This window comes from Oncorhynchus mykiss, chromosome 18 (assembly GCF_013265735.2).
Source record: "Oncorhynchus mykiss isolate Arlee chromosome 18, USDA_OmykA_1.1, whole genome shotgun sequence".
NCBI classification, from domain to species: domain Eukaryota; kingdom Metazoa; phylum Chordata; class Actinopteri; order Salmoniformes; family Salmonidae; genus Oncorhynchus; species Oncorhynchus mykiss.
Window position 1 is genome coordinate 64,899,853 of NC_048582.1, and position 19,624 is coordinate 64,919,476.

The following is a 19,624-nucleotide window of genomic DNA, read 5'->3' on the forward strand; positions in this document are numbered from 1 at the left end:
GTGGTGGTGGAGGTGGTAGAGATGTGGTGGTGGTGGAGGTGGTAGAGGTGGGGTGGTAGAGGTGATAGAGGTGTGGTGGTGTTGGAGGTGGTAGAGGTGTGGTGGTGGAGGTGGTAGAGATGTGGTGGTGGTGGTAGAGATGTGGTGGTGGTGGTAGAGATGTGGTGGTGGTGGTAGAGATGTGGTGGTGGTGGTAGAGGTGATAGAGGTGTGGTGGTGGTGGTAGAGATGTGGTGGTGTTGGAGGTGGTAGAGGTGTGGTGGTGGTGGTAGAGGTGTTGTGGTGGTGGTAGAGGTGGTAGAGGTGTGGTGGTAGAGGTGATAGAGGTGTGGTGGTGGTGGTAGAGATGTGGTGGTGTTGGAGGTGGTAGAGGTGTGGTGGTGGTGGTAGAGGTGTGGTGGTAGAGGTGTGGTGGTAGAGGTGATAGAGGTGTGGTGGTGGTGGTAGAGATGTGGTGGTGTTGGAGGTGGTAGAGATGTGGTGGTGTTGGAGGTGGTAGAGGTGTGGTGGTAGAGGTGATAGAGGTGTGGTGGTAGAGGTGATAGAGATGTGGTGGTGGTGGTGGAGGTGGTAGAGATGTGGTGGTGGAGGTGTGGTAGAGTTGGTAGAGGTGTGGAGGTGGAGGTGTGGTAGAGTTGATAGAGGTGTGGTGGAGGAGGTGTGGTGGAGGTGGAGGTGTGGTAGAGTTGATAGAGGTGTGGTGGTGGAGGTGTGGTAGAGTTGATAGAGGGAGGTGGTAGAGGTGTGGAGGAGGTCGGTAGAGGTGTGGTGGTGGTAGAGGTGGAGGTGGTGGTAGAGGTGTGGAGGAGGTCGGTAGAGGTGTGGTGGTAGAGGTGTGGTGGTGGAGGAGGTGTGGTGGTGGTGTGGTGGTAGAGGAGGTGGTGGAGGTGGTGGTAGAGGAGGTGGTGGAGGTGTGGTGGTGGAGGTAGAGGAGGTGGTGGAGATGGTGGTGGTAGAAGTGTGGTGGTGGAGGTGGTGGTGGAGGTAGAGGAGGTGGTGGAGATGGTGGTGGTAGAAGTGTGGTGGTGGAGGTGGTGGTAGAGGAGGTGGTGGAGATGGTGGTGGTAGAAGTGTGGTGGTGGAGGTGGTGGTAGAGGAGGTGGTGGAGATGGTGGTGGTAGAGGGGTGGTGGTGGAGGTGTAGAGGTGGTAGAGGTGTGATGGTAGAGGTGGTGGTAGAGGTGGTGGTGTCGTGGGGGTGTGGTTCAGTTGTCATGATGGCATGGTGGTGGTGGTGGTGGTGGAGATGTGGTGGTGGTAGAGGTGGTGATGGTGGAGGTGGTGGAGATGGTGGAGGTGTGGTGGTGGTGGTAGAGGTGGTGGTCTGGTTCAGTGGTCATGGTGGCATGGTGTGGTTCAGTGGTCATGGTGGCATGGTGTGGTTCAGTGGTCATGATGGCATGGTGTGGTTCGGTGGTAGAGGTGGTTCAGTGGTCATGATGGCATGGTGTGGTTCGGAGGTGGAGGTGTAGAGGTGGTGGTTCAGTGGTCATGATGGCATGGTGTGGTTCGGTCGTGGTAGAGGTGTGGTGGTGGTGGTAGAGGTGGTGGTGTGGTTCGCTGGTCATGATGGCATGGTGTGGTTCTGTGGTCATGATGGCATGGTGTGGTTTGGTGGTGGAGGTGTAGAGGTGGTGGTGTGGTTCAGTGGTCATGATGGCATGGTGTGGTTCGGTGGTAGAGGTGGTTCAGTGGTCATGATGGCATGGTGTGGTTCGGTGGTGGTGGTGGTGGTAGAGGTGGTGGTGTGGTTTGGTGATCATGATGGCATGGTGTGGTTCAGTGGTCATGATGGCATGGTGTGGTTCGGTGGTTCAGTGGTCATGATGGCATGGTGTGGTTCGGTGGTGGTAGAGATGTGGTAGAGGTGTGGTGGTGGTGGTAGAGGTGGTGGTGTGGTTTGGTGGTCATGATGGCATGGTGTGGTTCGGTGGTGGTAGAGATGGGTATTGTAATGTGACTGTGGCTAATGTTTCATCTAATGCTAAGGATTCTCCATTTTGGCTTGGAAGAAGACTAGTGTAATATCAATGGTCAGATAATGTAATGTCAATGGTCAGATAATGTAATGTCATTGGTCAGATAATGTAATGTAAATGATCAAATAGTGTAATGCAAATAGATAGTGTAATGTAGATAGATAGTGTAATGTCAATGGTCAGATAGTATATTGTAAATGGTGTCGTGGTTCATTTCTTTACTATCAACTGAGGAGAGACAAACTTATCACACAAGTCAGAGTTATACTTAAACTAAATCTTTGTTAGTGAGAGTTTTGCAATAGCGATGGCTGGTCGACGAATCACCCTCAGATGATTCGTTGAGACAAAAGTACAAAGGTATTTTATAGCCAAGATACACCCCTTTCAGCCTACATGACGAACAACAGATATATAGAATGGGTCACAGGGTTACGATTTGTATGAAAGATACCTATAATTCATAGCAGACAGTATCTGCTGTAAAAACAGTCATCTTTGTCTACAGACCAGAGTCTGGCCCTGGGGTCATCTCTCCCTGGTACCATATGGAACAGAAACATTAACTCATGCTCTGGAATGCTCTTTAGGTTTTATCACCCAAAAGACATCATAAATCCCCTGTCAGTGTTATCTCCCAGAGGCCCATCCTCAGTAGAACACACACACAATAGTTATTCTGTTACATAAAACAACAATTTGATGCAATAAAAGTATTATAACATAATCCTGCAATTTTCCACCATAATGGCCAGATAGTGTCATGTAAATGGTCAGGTAGTCATTGATGAACTCTTTATCTAATTATCACATGTGCAGTAATAACATGAGGAGAGGAGATCTTAGGTAGGGGAGATCTTAGATGGAGATCTTAGGTGGATGAGATCTTAGATGGAGGAGATCTTAGATGGAGGAGATCTTAGGTGGATGAGATCTTAGATGGGGGAGATCTTAGATGGAGGAGATCTTAGATGGAGGAGATCTTAGATGGAGGAGATCTTAGGTGGATGAGATCTTAGGCGGAGGAGATCTTGGATGGAGGAGATCTTGGATGGAGGAGATCTTAGATGGAGGAGATCTTAGATGGAGGAGATCTTAGGCGGATGAGATCTTAGGTGGAGGAGATCTTGGATGGAGGAGATCTTGGATGGAGGAGATCTTGGATGGAGGAGATCTTGGATGGAGGAGATCTTGGATGGAGGAGATCTTAGATGGAGGAAATCTTGGATGGAGGAGATCTTAGATGGAGTATATCTTAGATGGAGATCTTAGGCGGAGGAGATCTTAGGTGGATGAGATCTTAGGCGGAGGAGATCTTGGATGGAGGAGATCTTGGATGGAGGAGATCTTGGATGGAGGAGATCTTAGATGGAGGAGATCTTAGATGGAGGAAATCTTGGATGGAGGATATCTTAGATGGAGGAGATCTTAGGCGGAGGAGATCTTGGATGGAGGAGATCTTGGATGGAGGAGATCTTGGATGGAGGAGATCTTAGATGGAGGAGATCTTAGATGGAGGAAATCTTGGATGGAGGAGATCTTAGATGGAGTATATCTTAGATGGAGATCTTAGGCGGAGGAGATCTTAGATGGAGGAGATCTTAGGCGGAGGAGACCTTAGGCGGAGGAGATCTTAGGCGGAGGAGATCTTAGGCGGAGGAGATCTTGGATGGAGGAGATCTTAGGTGGAGGAGATCTTAGGTAGAGAGGTCATCAGTTTGCTATAATATATGTCATTAGCTCGTCATCTATTATTTTTGAAGGCTGTCCAAGTCCTCTTCCACCCTCTGGATCTCCACCATCAGAAGTTGTCATGTCACTCATCACTGACTACACGCAGTCAGCTTTTATTGATCTTCCCGAACAAATTCAATACTCAGTCAAGTCAATTCTAAATACTTGACACAGAATGTCCTCTCTTCAGCAGACTGATATTTTCCAGGACCTGCAATATGAAATCCAGTCGACTAGGCAGTTCAAATGTTCTGGCTGTGGGATATACATAGGCCTGTAATAGCCTGATGGGTTTTTTAGAGCCCCATGACTTATCTACCAGGTGTTCACTATATCAGGCAGCAGCAGTAAATGTCTTGCCGCATTGAAGGAGAAAATAAGCCGCCTCACTGTTGCTTAGCAACAGGCCCGGGCCCAAGTTGGGTTATCAACCATAAAACACTTTGTGAAAATGATCTGTCCAAAATACAGCGAAGGTGACCCCTGGTCCATTAAATAATATGAACCAGTCAATGTTATGGGATAGTCAAAGCTTTTCAGTGTTTTCCATTCACTGATCAGTACCATCCTAAATGTGCTTTACATGCATCTGCAGAAATGAAGTGTCACGACTCACGCTTATCATCAGCTTCTTGGTGTTGCCGTTGTGATTGTAAACTTTCTGTGCTTGGGTGACTGTGTGCATGACTGTGTGTGTGTGCGTGACTGTGTGTGTGTGTGTGTGTGATTGTGTGTGTGCGCGTGACTGTGCGTGATTGTGTGTGTGTGACTGTGTGTGTGCGTGACTGTGCGTGACTGTGTGTGTGCGTGACTGTGCGTGACTGTGTGTGTGTGTGTGACTGTGTGTGTGCGTGTGACTGTGCTTGTGCATGTGTGTGACTGTGTGTGACTGTGCGTGTGTGTGACTGTGTGTGTGCGTGACTGTGTGTGTGTGTGACTGTGTGTGTGTGTGTGTGTGTGTGTACGCATTCAATGTTGTTATTACAGGATAATGCTTAATAAGAGGACATATTGAGATGTTCCTCTATAAACAGCATTTTTTCTGATTCCAGTTTCTGATTCCAGTCTGACTTCATTGCTGAGCAAAGAGTCAACGGGGCAACATTCTGTGTGGCACGCCATCAGTTAGAGGATACAGAGAGAGCTGAGTGATCCACACAAGAGTTGTATCCCAAACTGCACCCTATACAGTATATAGTATAGTGCACTACTTTTGACCAGAGCCCTATGGGGGCTGGTAAAAAGAAGGGCACTAAATAGGGGTTATGGTACCGTTTGGGACGCTCATTAGCATAGCTGACTGGACCCAACAATTAGGCTCAATTTGGACTACACCAGTCTAATGTCCATTGCTCTTGTTTCTTGGCCAAGCACGTCTCTTCTTCTCATTGGTGTCCTTTAGTAGTGGTTTCTTTGCAGCATTTCGACCATGAAGGCCTGATTCACGCAGTCTCCTCTGAACAGTTGATGTTGAGATGTGTCTGTTACGGCAACTCTGTGAAGCATTTATTTGGGCTGCAATTTCTGAGGCTGGTAACTGTAATGAACTTATCCTCTGCAGCAGAGTTAACTCTGGGTTTTAATTTCCTGTGGCAGTCTTCATGAGAGCTAGATTTATCATAGCGCTTGATGGTATTTGCGACTGCACTTGAAGAAACTTTCAAGGTTCTTGAAATGTTTCGTATTGACTGACCTTCATGTCTTAAAGTAATGATGGGTTGTCGTTTCTCTTTGATTATTTGAGCTGTTCTTGCCATAATATGGTCTTTTACCAAATAGGGCCATCTTCTGTATATCACCCCTACCTTGTCACAACACAACTGATTGTCTCAAAACATTAAGAAGGGAAGAAATTCCACAAATTAACTTTTAACAAGACACACCTGTTCATTGAAATGCATTCCAGGTGACTACCTCATGAAGCTGGTTGAGAGAATGCCAAGAGTGTGCAAACCTGTCATCAAGGCAAATGGTGGCTACTTTGAAGAATCTCAAATATAAAATATATTTTGATTTGTTTAACACTTTTTTGGTTACTACATACGTGTTATTTCATAGTGTTGATATCTTCACTATTATTCTACAATGTAGAAAATAGGACAAAAAAAACTGTAATGAGTAGGTGTGTCCAAACTTTTGACTGGTACTGTACATGTGGGTGAAATATCTCCAGATTTCTCCACCTGTCCATCATGTTTAACTGGAGTGAAGTCTGTCTCCACAGTATGTAGTAAGAGTGGTCAGGCTGAAATAGCTAGTTAGTAAGTATGATCAGACGGTGTTGTCAGTGAGTGACTGGGGAACGGTGGGTAATCTGGTGGTGCACTACTGGGGAGTCTGATTCTGGGGACTCTGCAGTGTGTGTGTGTGTGTGTGTGTGTGTAAAAGAGTGCCCTCTTGTGTCTGCCAGCTCGCAGTCTGCGTCTCAGTCCGTGGGAGAGCCGCATCGTGGAGCGGCTCATGACCCCCACCCTGTCCTTCCTGGCCCGTAGCCGCAGCGCCGTGACCCTGCTCAACACTAGCGACTCCCGGGACCCCTGTGAGTGACCTCTGACCCCTACAGGAACCTTTATCCTTTCTCTCCCTTATTTTTCCAGGGAAGGGGAACTTACAGCATACATACACCAGACTACCACTCGTTACAGTACAATATACACCAGACTACCACTAGTTACAGTATACACCAGACTACCACTAGTTACAGTATACACCAGACTACCACTAGTTACAGTATACACCAGACTACCACTAGTTACAGTATACACCAGACTACCACTAGGTACAGTATACACCAGACTACCACTAGTTACAGTATACACCAGACTACCACTAGTTACAGTATACACCAGACTACCACTAGTTACAGTATACACCAGACTACCACTAGGTACAGTACAGTACACATCAGACTAGCACTAGGTACAGTACAGTATACACCAGAGTACCATTAGGTACAGTACAGTATACACCAGAGTACCACTAGGTACAGTACAGTACACACCAGACTACCACTAGGTACAGTACAGTACACATCAGACTACCACTAGGTACAGTACAGTATACACCAGACTACCACTAGTTACAGTATACACCAGACTACCACTAGGTACAGTACAGTACACATCAGACTACCACTAGGTACAGTACAGTACACACCAGACTACCACTAGTTACAGTACAGTACACACCAGACTACCATTAGGTACAGTACAGTACACACCAGACTACCACTAGGTACAGTACAGTACACATCAGACTACCACTAGGTACAGTACAGTACACACCAGACTACCACTAGGTACAGTACAGTACACACCAGACTACCACTAGGTACAGTACAGTACACACCAGACTACCATTAGGTACAGTACAGTACACACCAGACTACCACTAGGTACAGTACAGTACACATCAGACTACCACTAGGTACAGTACAGTACACACCAGACTACCACTAGTTACAGTACAGTACACACCAGACTACCATTAGGTACAGTACAGTACACACCAGACTACCACTAGTTACAGTATACACCAGACTACCACTAGGTACAGTACAGTACACATCAGACTACCACTAGGTACAGTACAGTATACACCAGAGTACCACTAGGTACAGTACAGTACACACCAGACTACCACTAGGTACAGTATACACCAGACTACCACTAGGTACAGTACAGTATACATCAGACTACCACTAGGTACAGTATACACCAGACTACCACTAGGTACAGTACAGTACACACCAGACTACCACTAGTTACAGTATACACCAGACTACCACTAGGTACAGTACAGTACACACTAGACTACCACTAGTTACAGTATACACCAGACTACCACTAGTTACAGTACAGTATACACCAGACTACCACTAGTTACAGTATACACCAGACTACCACTAGGTACAGTACAGTATACACCAGAGTACCACTAGTTACAGTATACACCAGACTACCACTAGGTACAGTACAGTACACACCAGACTACCACTAGGTACAGTACAGTACACACCAGACTACCACTAGGTACAGTACAGTACACACCAGAGTACCACTAGGTACAGTACAGTATACACCAGACTACCACTAGGTACAGTACAGTACACACCAGACTACCACTAGGTACAGTACAGTACACACCAGACTACCACTAGGTACAGTACAGTACACACCAGACTACCACTAGGTACAGTACAGTACACACCAGACTACCACTAGGTACAGTACAGTACACACCAGACTACCACTAGGTACAGTACAGTATACTCCAGGCTACCACTAGGTACAGTATACACCAGACTACCACTAGGTACAGTATACACCAGACTACCACTAGGTACAGTATACACCAGACTACCACTAGGTACAGTACAGTACACACCAGACTACCACTAGGTACAGTATACACCAGACTACCACTAGGTACAGTACAGTACACACCAGACTACCACTAGGTACAGTACACACCAGACTACCACTAGGTACAGTACAGTATACACCAGACTACCACTAGGTACAGTACAGTACACACCAGACTGCCACTAGGTACAGTACAGTACACACCAGACTACCACTAGGTACAGTACAGTATACACCAGACTACCACTAGGTACAGTACAGTACACACCAGACTACCACTAGTTACAGTATACACCAGACTACCACTAGGTACAGTACAGTACACACCAGACTACCACTAGGTACAGTATACACCAGACTACCACTAGGTACAGTACAGTACACACCAGACTACCACTAGTTACAGTATACACCAGACTACCACTAGGTACAGTACACACCAGACTACCACTAGGTACAGTACAGTACACACCAGACTACCACTAGGTACAGTACACACCAGACTACCTCTAGGTACAGTATACACCAGACTACCACTAGGTACAGTACAGTACACACCAGACTACCACTAGGTACAGTATACACCAGACTACCACTAGGTACAGTACAGTACACACCAGACTACCACTAGGTACAGTACAGTACACACCAGACTACCACTAGGTACAGTACAGTATACACCAGAGTACCATTAGGTACAGTACAGTATACACCAGAGTACCACTAGGTACAGTACAGTACACACCAGACTACCTCTAGGTACAGTATACACCAGACTACCACTAGGTACAGTACAGTACACACCAGACTACCACTAGGTACAGTATACACCAGACTACCACTAGGTACAGTACAGTACACACCAGACTACCACTAGGTACAGTACAGTACACACCAGACTACCACTAGGTACAGTACAGTATACACCAGAGTACCATTAGGTACAGTACAGTATACACCAGAGTACCACTAGGTACAGTATACACCAGACTACCACTAGGTACAGTACAGTATACATCAGACTACCACTAGGTACAGTATACACCAGACTACCACTAGGTACAGTACAGTACACACCAGACTACCACTAGTTACAGTATACACCAGACTACCACTAGGTACAGTACAGTACACACTAGACTACCACTAGTTACAGTATACACCAGACTACCACTAGTTACAGTACAGTATACACCAGACTACCACTAGTTACAGTATACACCAGACTACCACTAGGTACAGTACAGTATACACCAGAGTACCACTAGTTACAGTATACACCAGACTACCACTAGGTACAGTACAGTACACACCAGACTACCACTAGGTACAGTACAGTACACACCAGACTACCACTAGGTACAGTACAGTACACACCAGAGTACCACTAGGTACAGTACAGTATACACCAGACTACCACTAGGTACAGTACAGTACACACCAGACTACCACTAGGTACAGTACAGTACACACCAGACTACCACTAGGTACAGTACAGTACACACCAGACTACCACTAGGTACAGTACAGTACACACCAGACTACCACTAGGTACAGTACAGTACACACCAGACTACCACTAGGTACAGTACAGTATACTCCAGGCTACCACTAGGTACAGTATACACCAGACTACCACTAGGTACAGTATACACCAGACTACCACTAGGTACAGTATACACCAGACTACCACTAGGTACAGTACAGTACACACCAGACTACCACTAGGTACAGTATACACCAGACTACCACTAGGTACAGTACAGTACACACCAGACTACCACTAGGTACAGTACACACCAGACTACCACTAGGTACAGTACAGTATACACCAGACTACCACTAGGTACAGTACAGTACACACCAGACTACCACTAGGTACAGTACAGTACACACCAGACTACCACTAGGTACAGTACAGTATACACCAGACTACCACTAGGTACAGTACAGTACACACCAGACTACCACTAGTTACAGTATACACCAGACTACCACTAGGTACAGTACAGTACACACCAGACTACCACTAGGTACAGTATACACCAGACTACCACTAGGTACAGTACAGTACACACCAGACTACCACTAGGTACAGTATACACCAGACTACCACTAGGTACAGTACACACCAGACTACCACTAGGTACAGTACAGTACACACCAGACTACCACTAGGTACAGTACACACCAGACTACCTCTAGGTACAGTATACACCAGACTACCACTAGGTACAGTACAGTACACACCAGACTACCACTAGGTACAGTATACACCAGACTACCACTAGGTACAGTACAGTACACACCAGACTACCACTAGGTACAGTACAGTACACACCAGACTACCACTAGGTACAGTACAGTATACACCAGAGTACCATTAGGTACAGTACAGTATACACCAGAGTACCACTAGGTACAGTACAGTACACACCAGACTACCACTAGGTACAGTACAGTACACAACAGACTACCACTAGGTACAGTATACACCAGACTACCACTAGGTACAGTACAGTACACACCAGACTACCACTAGGTACAGTACAGTACACACCAGACTACCACTAGGTACAGTACAGTATACACCAGAGTACCATTAGGTACAGTACAGTATACACCAGAGTACCACTAGGTACAGTACAGTACACACCAGACTACCACTAGGTACAGTATACACCAGACTACCACTAGGTACAGTACAGTATACACCAGAGTACCACTAGGTACAGTACAGTACACACCAGACTACCACTAGGTACAGTACAGTACACACCAGACTACCACTAGGTACAGTATACACCAGACTACCACTAGGTACAGTACAGTACACACCAGACTACCACTAGGTACAGTATACACCAGACTACCACTAGGTACAGTACAGTACACACCAGACTACCACTAGTTACAGTATACACCAGACTACCACTAGGTACAGTACAGTATACACCAGACTACCACTAGGTACAGTACAGTACACACCAGAGTACCACTATTTACAGTACAGTATACACCAGACTACCACTAGTTACAGTACAGTACACACCAGACTACCACTAGTTACAGTATACACCAGACTACCACTAGTTACAGTATACACCAGACTACCACTAGTTACAGTACAATATACACCAGACTACCACTAGTTACAGTATACACCAGACTACCACTAGTTACAGTACAGTATACACCAGAGTACCACTATTTACAGTACAGTATACACCAGACTACCACTAGTTACAGTACAGTACACACCAGACTACCACTAGGTACAGTACAGTACACACCAGACTACCACTAGGTACAGTACAGTACACACCAGACTACCACTAGGTACAGTACAGTACACACCAGACTACCACTAGGTACAGTACAGTACACACCAGACTACCATTAGGTACAGTACAGTACACACCAGACTACCACTAGGTACAGTACAGTACACACCAGACTACCACTAGGTACAGTACAGTACACACCAGACTACCACTAGGTACAGTACAGTACACACCAGACTACCATTAGGTACAGTACAGTACACACCAGACTACCATTAGGTACAGTACAGTACACACCAGACTACCACTAGGTACAGTATACACCAGAGTACCACTAGTTAAGGTATACACCAGACTACCACTAGGTACAATATACACCAGACTACCACTAGGTACAGTACAGTATACACCAGACTACCACTAGTTACAGTACAGTACACACCAGACTACCACTAGGTACAGTACAGTACACACCAGACTACCACTAGGTACAGTACAGTATACACCAGACTACCACTAGTTACAGTACAGTACACACCAGACTACCACTAGGTACAGTACAGTATACACCAGACTACCACTAGGTACAGTACAGTACACACCAGACTACCACTAGGTACAGTACAGTACACACCAGACTTCCACTAGATACAGTACAGTACACACCAGACTACCACTAGTTACAGTACACTACACACCAGACTACCACTAGGTACAGTACAGTACACACCAGACTTCCACTAGATACAGTACAGTACACACCAGACTACCACTAGTTACAGTATACACCAGACTACCACTAGATACAGTACAGTACACACCAGACTACCACTAGTTACAGTACAGTACACACCAGACTACCACTAGTTACAGTACACACCAGACTACCACTAGGTACAGTACAGTACACACCAGACTACCACTAGATACAGTACAGTACACACCAGACTACCACTAGGTACAGTATACACCAGAGTACCACTAGGTACAGTACAGTATACACCAGAGTACCACTAGGTACAGTACAGTACACACCAGACTACCACTAGGTACAGTACAGTACACACCAGACTACCACTAGTTACAGTACACACCAGACTACCACTAGGTACAGTACAGTACACACCAGACTACAACTAGGTACAGTACAGTACACACCAGACTACCACTAGTTACAGTACACACCAGACTACCACTAGGTACAGTACAGTACACACCAGACTACCACTAGATACAGTACAGTATACACCAGAGTACCACTAGGTACAGTACAGTACACACCAGACTACCACTAGGTACAGTATACACCAGACTACCACTAGGTACAGTACAGTATACACCAGAGTACCACTAGGTACAGTACAGTACACACCAGACTACCACTAGGTACAGTACAGTACACACCAGACTACCACTAGGTACAGTATACACCAGACTACCACTAGGTACAGTACAGTACACACCAGACTACCACTAGGTACAGTATACACCAGACTACCACTAGGTACAGTACACACCAGACTACCACTAGTTACAGTATACACCAGACTACCACTAGGTACAGTACAGTATACACCAGACTACCACTAGTTACAGTATACACCAGACTACCACTAGTTACAGTACAGTATACACCAGAGTACCACTAGTTACAGTACAGTACACACCAGACTACCACTAGGTACAGTACAGTACACACCAGACTACCACTAGGTACAGTACAGTACACACCAGACTACCACTAGGTACAGTACAGTACACACCAGACTACCACTAGGTACAGTACAGTACACACCAGACTACCACTAGGTACAGTACAGTACACACCAGACTACCACTAGGTACAGTACAGTACACACCAGACTACCATTAGGTACAGTACAGTACACACCAGACTACCACTAGGTACAGTACACACCAGACTACCACTAGGTACAGTATACACCAGACTACCACTAGTTAAAGTATACACCAGACTACCACTAGGTACAGTATACACCAGACTACCACTAGGTACAGTACAGTACACACCAGACTACCACTAGTTACAGTACAGTACACACCAGACTACCACTAGGTACAGTACAGTACACACCAGACTACCACTAGGTACAGTACAGTATACACCAGACTACCACTAGTTACAGTACAGTACACACCAGACTACCACTAGGTACAGTACAGTATACACCAGACTACCACTAGGTACAGTACAGTACACACCAGACTACCACTAGTTACAGTACAGTACACACCAGACTACCACTAGGTACAGTATACACCAGACTACCACTAGGTACAGTATACACCAGACTACCACTAGGTACAGTATACACCAGACTACCACTAGGTACAGTACAGTACACACCAGACTACCACTAGGTACAGTACAGTACACACCAGACTACCACTAGGTACAGTACAGTATACACCAGAGTACCATTAGGTACAGTACAGTATACACCAGAGTACCACTAGGTACAGTACAGTACACACCAGACTACCACTAGGTACAGTATACACCAGACTACCACTAGGTACAGTACAGTATACACCAGAGTACCACTAGGTACAGTACAGTACACACCAGACTACCACTAGGTACAGTACAGTACACACCAGACTACCACTAGGTACAGTATACACCAGACTACCACTAGGTACAGTACAGTACACACCAGACTACCACTAGGTACAGTATACACCAGACTACCACTATGTACAGTACAGTACACACCAGACTACCACTAGTTACAGTATACACCAGACTACCACTAGGTACAGTACAGTATACACCAGACTACCACTAGGTACAGTACAGTACACACCAGAGTACCACTATTTACAGTACAGTATACACCAGACTACCACTAGTTACAGTACAGTACACACCAGACTACCACTAGTTACAGTATACACCAGACTACCACTAGTTACAGTATACACCAGACTACCACTAGTTACAGTACAATATACACCAGACTACCACTAGTTACAGTATACACCAGACTACCACTAGTTACAGTACAGTATACACCAGAGAACCACTATTTACAGTACAGTATACTCCAGACTACCACTAGTTACAGTACAGTACACACCAGACTACCACTAGGTACAGTACAGTACACACCAGACTACCACTAGGTACAGTACAGTACACACCAGACTACCACTAGGTACAGTACAGTACACACCAGACTACCACTAGGTACAGTACAGTACACACCAGACTACCATTAGGTACAGTACAGTACACACCAGACTACCACTAGGTACAGTACAGTACACACCAGACTACCACTAGGTACAGTACAGTACACACCAGACTACCACTAGGTACAGTACAGTACACACCAGACTACCATTAGGTACAGTACAGTACACACCAGACTACCATTAGGTACAGTACAGTACACACCAGACTACCACTAGGTACAGTATACACCAGAGTACCACTAGTTAAGGTATACACCAGACTACCACTAGGTACAATATACACCAGACTACCACTAGGTACAGTACAGTATACACCAGACTACCACTAGTTACAGTACAGTACACACCAGACTACCACTAGGTACAGTACAGTACACACCAGACTACCACTAGGTACAGTACAGTATACACCAGACTACCACTAGTTACAGTACAGTACACACCAGACTACCACTAGGTACAGTACAGTATACACCAGACTACCACTAGGTACAGTACAGTACACACCAGACTACCACTAGTTACAGTACAGTACACACCAGACTACCACTAGGTACAGTATACACCAGACTACCACTAGGTACAGTATACACCAGACTACCACTAGGTACAGTATACACCAGACTACCACTAGGTACAGTACAGTACACACCAGACTACCACTAGGTACAGTACAGTACACACCAGACTACCACTAGGTACAGTACAGTATACACCAGAGTACCATTAGGTACAGTACAGTATACACCAGAGTACCACTAGGTACAGTACAGTACACACCAGACTACCACTAGGTACAGTATACACCAGACTACCACTAGGTACAGTACAGTATACACCAGAGTACCACTAGGTACAGTACAGTACACACCAGACTACCACTAGGTACAGTACAGTACACACCAGACTACCACTAGGTACAGTATACACCAGACTACCACTAGGTACAGTACAGTACACACCAGACTACCACTAGGTACAGTATACACCAGACTACCACTATGTACAGTACAGTACACACCAGACTACCACTAGTTACAGTATACACCAGACTACCACTAGGTACAGTACAGTATACACCAGACTACCACTAGGTACAGTACAGTACACACCAGAGTACCACTATTTACAGTACAGTATACACCAGACTACCACTAGTTACAGTACAGTACACACCAGACTACCACTAGTTACAGTATACACCAGACTACCACTAGTTACAGTATACACCAGACTACCTCTAGTTACAGTACAATATACACCAGACTACCACTAGTTACAGTATACACCAGACTACCACTAGTTACAGTACAGTATACACCAGAGTACCACTATTTACAGTACAGTATACACCAGACTACCACTAGTTACAGTACAGTACACACCAGACTACCACTAGGTACAGTACAGTACACACCAGACTACCACTAGGTACAGTACAGTACACACCAGACTACCACTAGGTACAGTACAGTACACACCAGACTACCACTAGGTACAGTACAGTACACACCAGACTACCATTAGGTACAGTACAGTACACACCAGACTACCACTAGGTACAGTACAGTACACACCAGACTACCACTAGGTACAGTACAGTACACACCAGACTACCACTAGGTACAGTATACACCAGACTACCACTATGTACAGTACAGTACACACCAGACTACCACTAGTTACAGTATACACCAGACTACCACTAGGTACAGTACAGTATACACCAGACTACCACTAGGTACAGTACAGTACACACCAGAGTACCACTATTTACAGTACAGTATACACCAGACTACCACTAGTTACAGTACAGTACACACCAGACTACCACTAGTTACAGTATACACCAGACTACCACTAGTTACAGTATACACCAGACTACCACTAGTTACAGTACAATATACACCAGACTACCACTAGTTACAGTATACACCAGACTACCACTAGTTACAGTACAGTATACACCAGAGAACCACTATTTACAGTACAGTATACACCAGACTACCACTAGTTACAGTACAGTACACACCAGACTACCACTAGGTACAGTACAGTACACACCAGACTACCACTAGGTACAGTACAGTACACACCAGACTACCACTAGGTACAGTACAGTACACACCAGACTACCACTAGGTACAGTACAGTACACACCAGACTACCATTAGGTACAGTACAGTACACACCAGACTACCACTAGGTACAGTACAGTACACACCAGACTACCACTAGGTACAGTACAGTACACACCAGACTACCACTAGGTACAGTACAGTACACACCAGACTACCATTAGGTACAGTACAGTACACACCAGACTACCATTAGGTACAGTACAGTACACACCAGACTACCACTAGGTACAGTATACACCAGAGTACCACTAGTTAAGGTATACACCAGACTACCACTAGGTACAATATACACCAGACTACCACTAGGTACAGTACAGTATACACCAGACTACCACTAGTTACAGTACAGTACACACCAGACTACCACTAGGTACAGTACAGTACACACCAGACTACCACTAGGTACAGTACAGTATACACCAGACTACCACTAGTTACAGTACAGTACACACCAGACTACCACTAGGTACAGTACAGTATACACCAGACTACCACTAGGTACAGTACAGTACACACCAGACTACCACTAGTTACAGTACAGTACACACCAGACTACCACTAGGTACAGTATACACCAGACTACCACTAGGTACAGTATACACCAGACTACCACTAGGTACAGTATACACCAGACTACCACTAGGTACAGTACAGTACACACCAGACTACCACTAGGTACAGTACAGTACACACCAGACTACCACTAGGTACAGTACAGTATACACCAGAGTACCATTAGGTACAGTACAGTATACACCAGAGTACCACTAGGTACAGTACAGTACACACCAGACTACCACTAGGTACAGTATACACCAGACTACCACTAGGTACAGTACAGTATACACCAGAGTACCACTAGGTACAGTACAGTACACACCAGACTACCACTAGGTACAGTACAGTACACACCAGACTACCACTAGGTACAGTATACACCAGACTACCACTAGGTACAGTACAGTACACACCAGACTACCACTAGGTACAGTATACACCAGACTACCACTATGTACAGTACAGTACACACCAGACTACCACTAGTTACAGTATACACCAGACTACCACTAGGTACAGTACAGTATACACCAGACTACCACTAGGTACAGTACAGTACACACCAGAGTACCACTATTTACAGTACAGTATACACCAGACTACCACTAGTTACAGTACAGTACACACCAGACTACCACTAGTTACAGTATACACCAGACTACCACTAGTTACAGTATACACCAGACTACCTCTAGTTACAGTACAATATACACCAGACTACCACTAGTTACAGTATACACCAGACTACCACTAGTTACAGTACAGTATACACCAGAGTACCACTATTTACAGTACAGTATACACCAGACTACCACTAGTTACAGTACAGTACACACCAGACTACCACTAGGTACAGTACAGTACACACCAGACTACCACTAGGTACAGTACAGTACACACCAGACTACCACTAGGTACAGTACAGTACACACCAGACTACCACTAGGTACAGTACAGTACACACCAGACTACCATTAGGTACAGTACAGTACACACCAGACTACCACTAGGTACAGTACAGTACACACCAGACTACCACTAGGTACAGTACAGTACACACCAGACTACCACTAGGTACAGTACAGTACACACCAGACTACCATTAGGTACAGTACAGTACACACCAGACTACCATTAGGTACAGTACAGTACACACCAGACTACCACTAGGTACAGTATACACCAGAGTACCACTAGTTAAGGTATACACCAGACTACCACTAGGTACAATATACACCAGACTACCACTAGGTACAGTACAGTATACACCAGACTACCACTAGTTACAGTACAGTACACACCAGACTACCACTAGGTACAGTACAGTACACACCAGACTACCACTAGGTACAGTACAGTATACACCAGACTACCACTAGTTACAGTACAGTACACACCAGACTACCACTAGGTACAGTACAGTATACACCAGACTACCACTAGGTACAGTACAGTACACACCAGACTACCACTAGGTACAGTACAGTACACACCAGACTTCCACTAGATACAGTACAGTACACACCAGACTACCACTAGTTACAGTACACTACACACCAGACTACCACTAGGTACAGTACAGTACACACCAGACTTCCACTAGATACAGTACAGTACACACCAGACTACCACTAGTTACAGTATACACCAGACTACCACTAGATACAGTACAGTACACACCAGACTACCACTAGTTACAGTACAGTACACACCAGACTACCACTAGTTACAGTACACACCAGACTACCACTAGGTACAGTACAGTACACACCAGACTACCACTAGATACAGTACAGTACACACCAGACTACCACTAGGTACAGTATACACCAGAGTACCACTAGGTACAGTACAGTATACACCAGAGTACCACTAGGTACAGTACAGTACACACCAGACTACCACTAGGTACAGTACAGTACACACCAGACTACCACTAGTTACAGTACACACCAGACTACCACTAGGTACAGTACAGTACACACCAGACTACAACTAGGTACAGTACAGTACACACCAGACTACCACTAGTTACAGTACACACCAGACTACCACTAGGTACAGTACAGTACACACCAGACTACCACTAGATACAGTACAGTATACACCAGAGTACCACTAGGTACAGTACAGTACACACCAGACTACCACTAGGTACAGTATACACCAGACTACCACTAGGTACAGTACAGTATACACCAGAGTACCACTAGGTACAGTACAGTACACACCAGACTACCACTAGGTACAGTACAGTACACACCAGACTACCACTAGGTACAGTATACACCAGACTACCACTAGGTACAGTACAGTACACACCAGACTACCACTAGGTACAGTATA

General features: G+C 45.4%; 1 protein-coding gene across 10 annotated transcripts in view; it reads left to right on the top strand.

Annotated features, from left to right (window-relative positions):
* Window positions 1–19,624, top strand: part of LOC110496692 (MAP7 domain-containing protein 1) — a 91,834-nt gene that overhangs the window by 55,945 nt on the left and 16,265 nt on the right. For all 10 annotated transcript variants that reach the window (XM_036953502.1, XM_036953506.1, XM_036953505.1 and 7 more), the window contains one exon: window positions 6,123–6,251. In XM_036953502.1, the coding sequence (XP_036809397.1) occupies window positions 6,123–6,251 (129 nt within the window). The remainder of the gene's footprint in view (window positions 1–6,122; window positions 6,252–19,624) is intronic.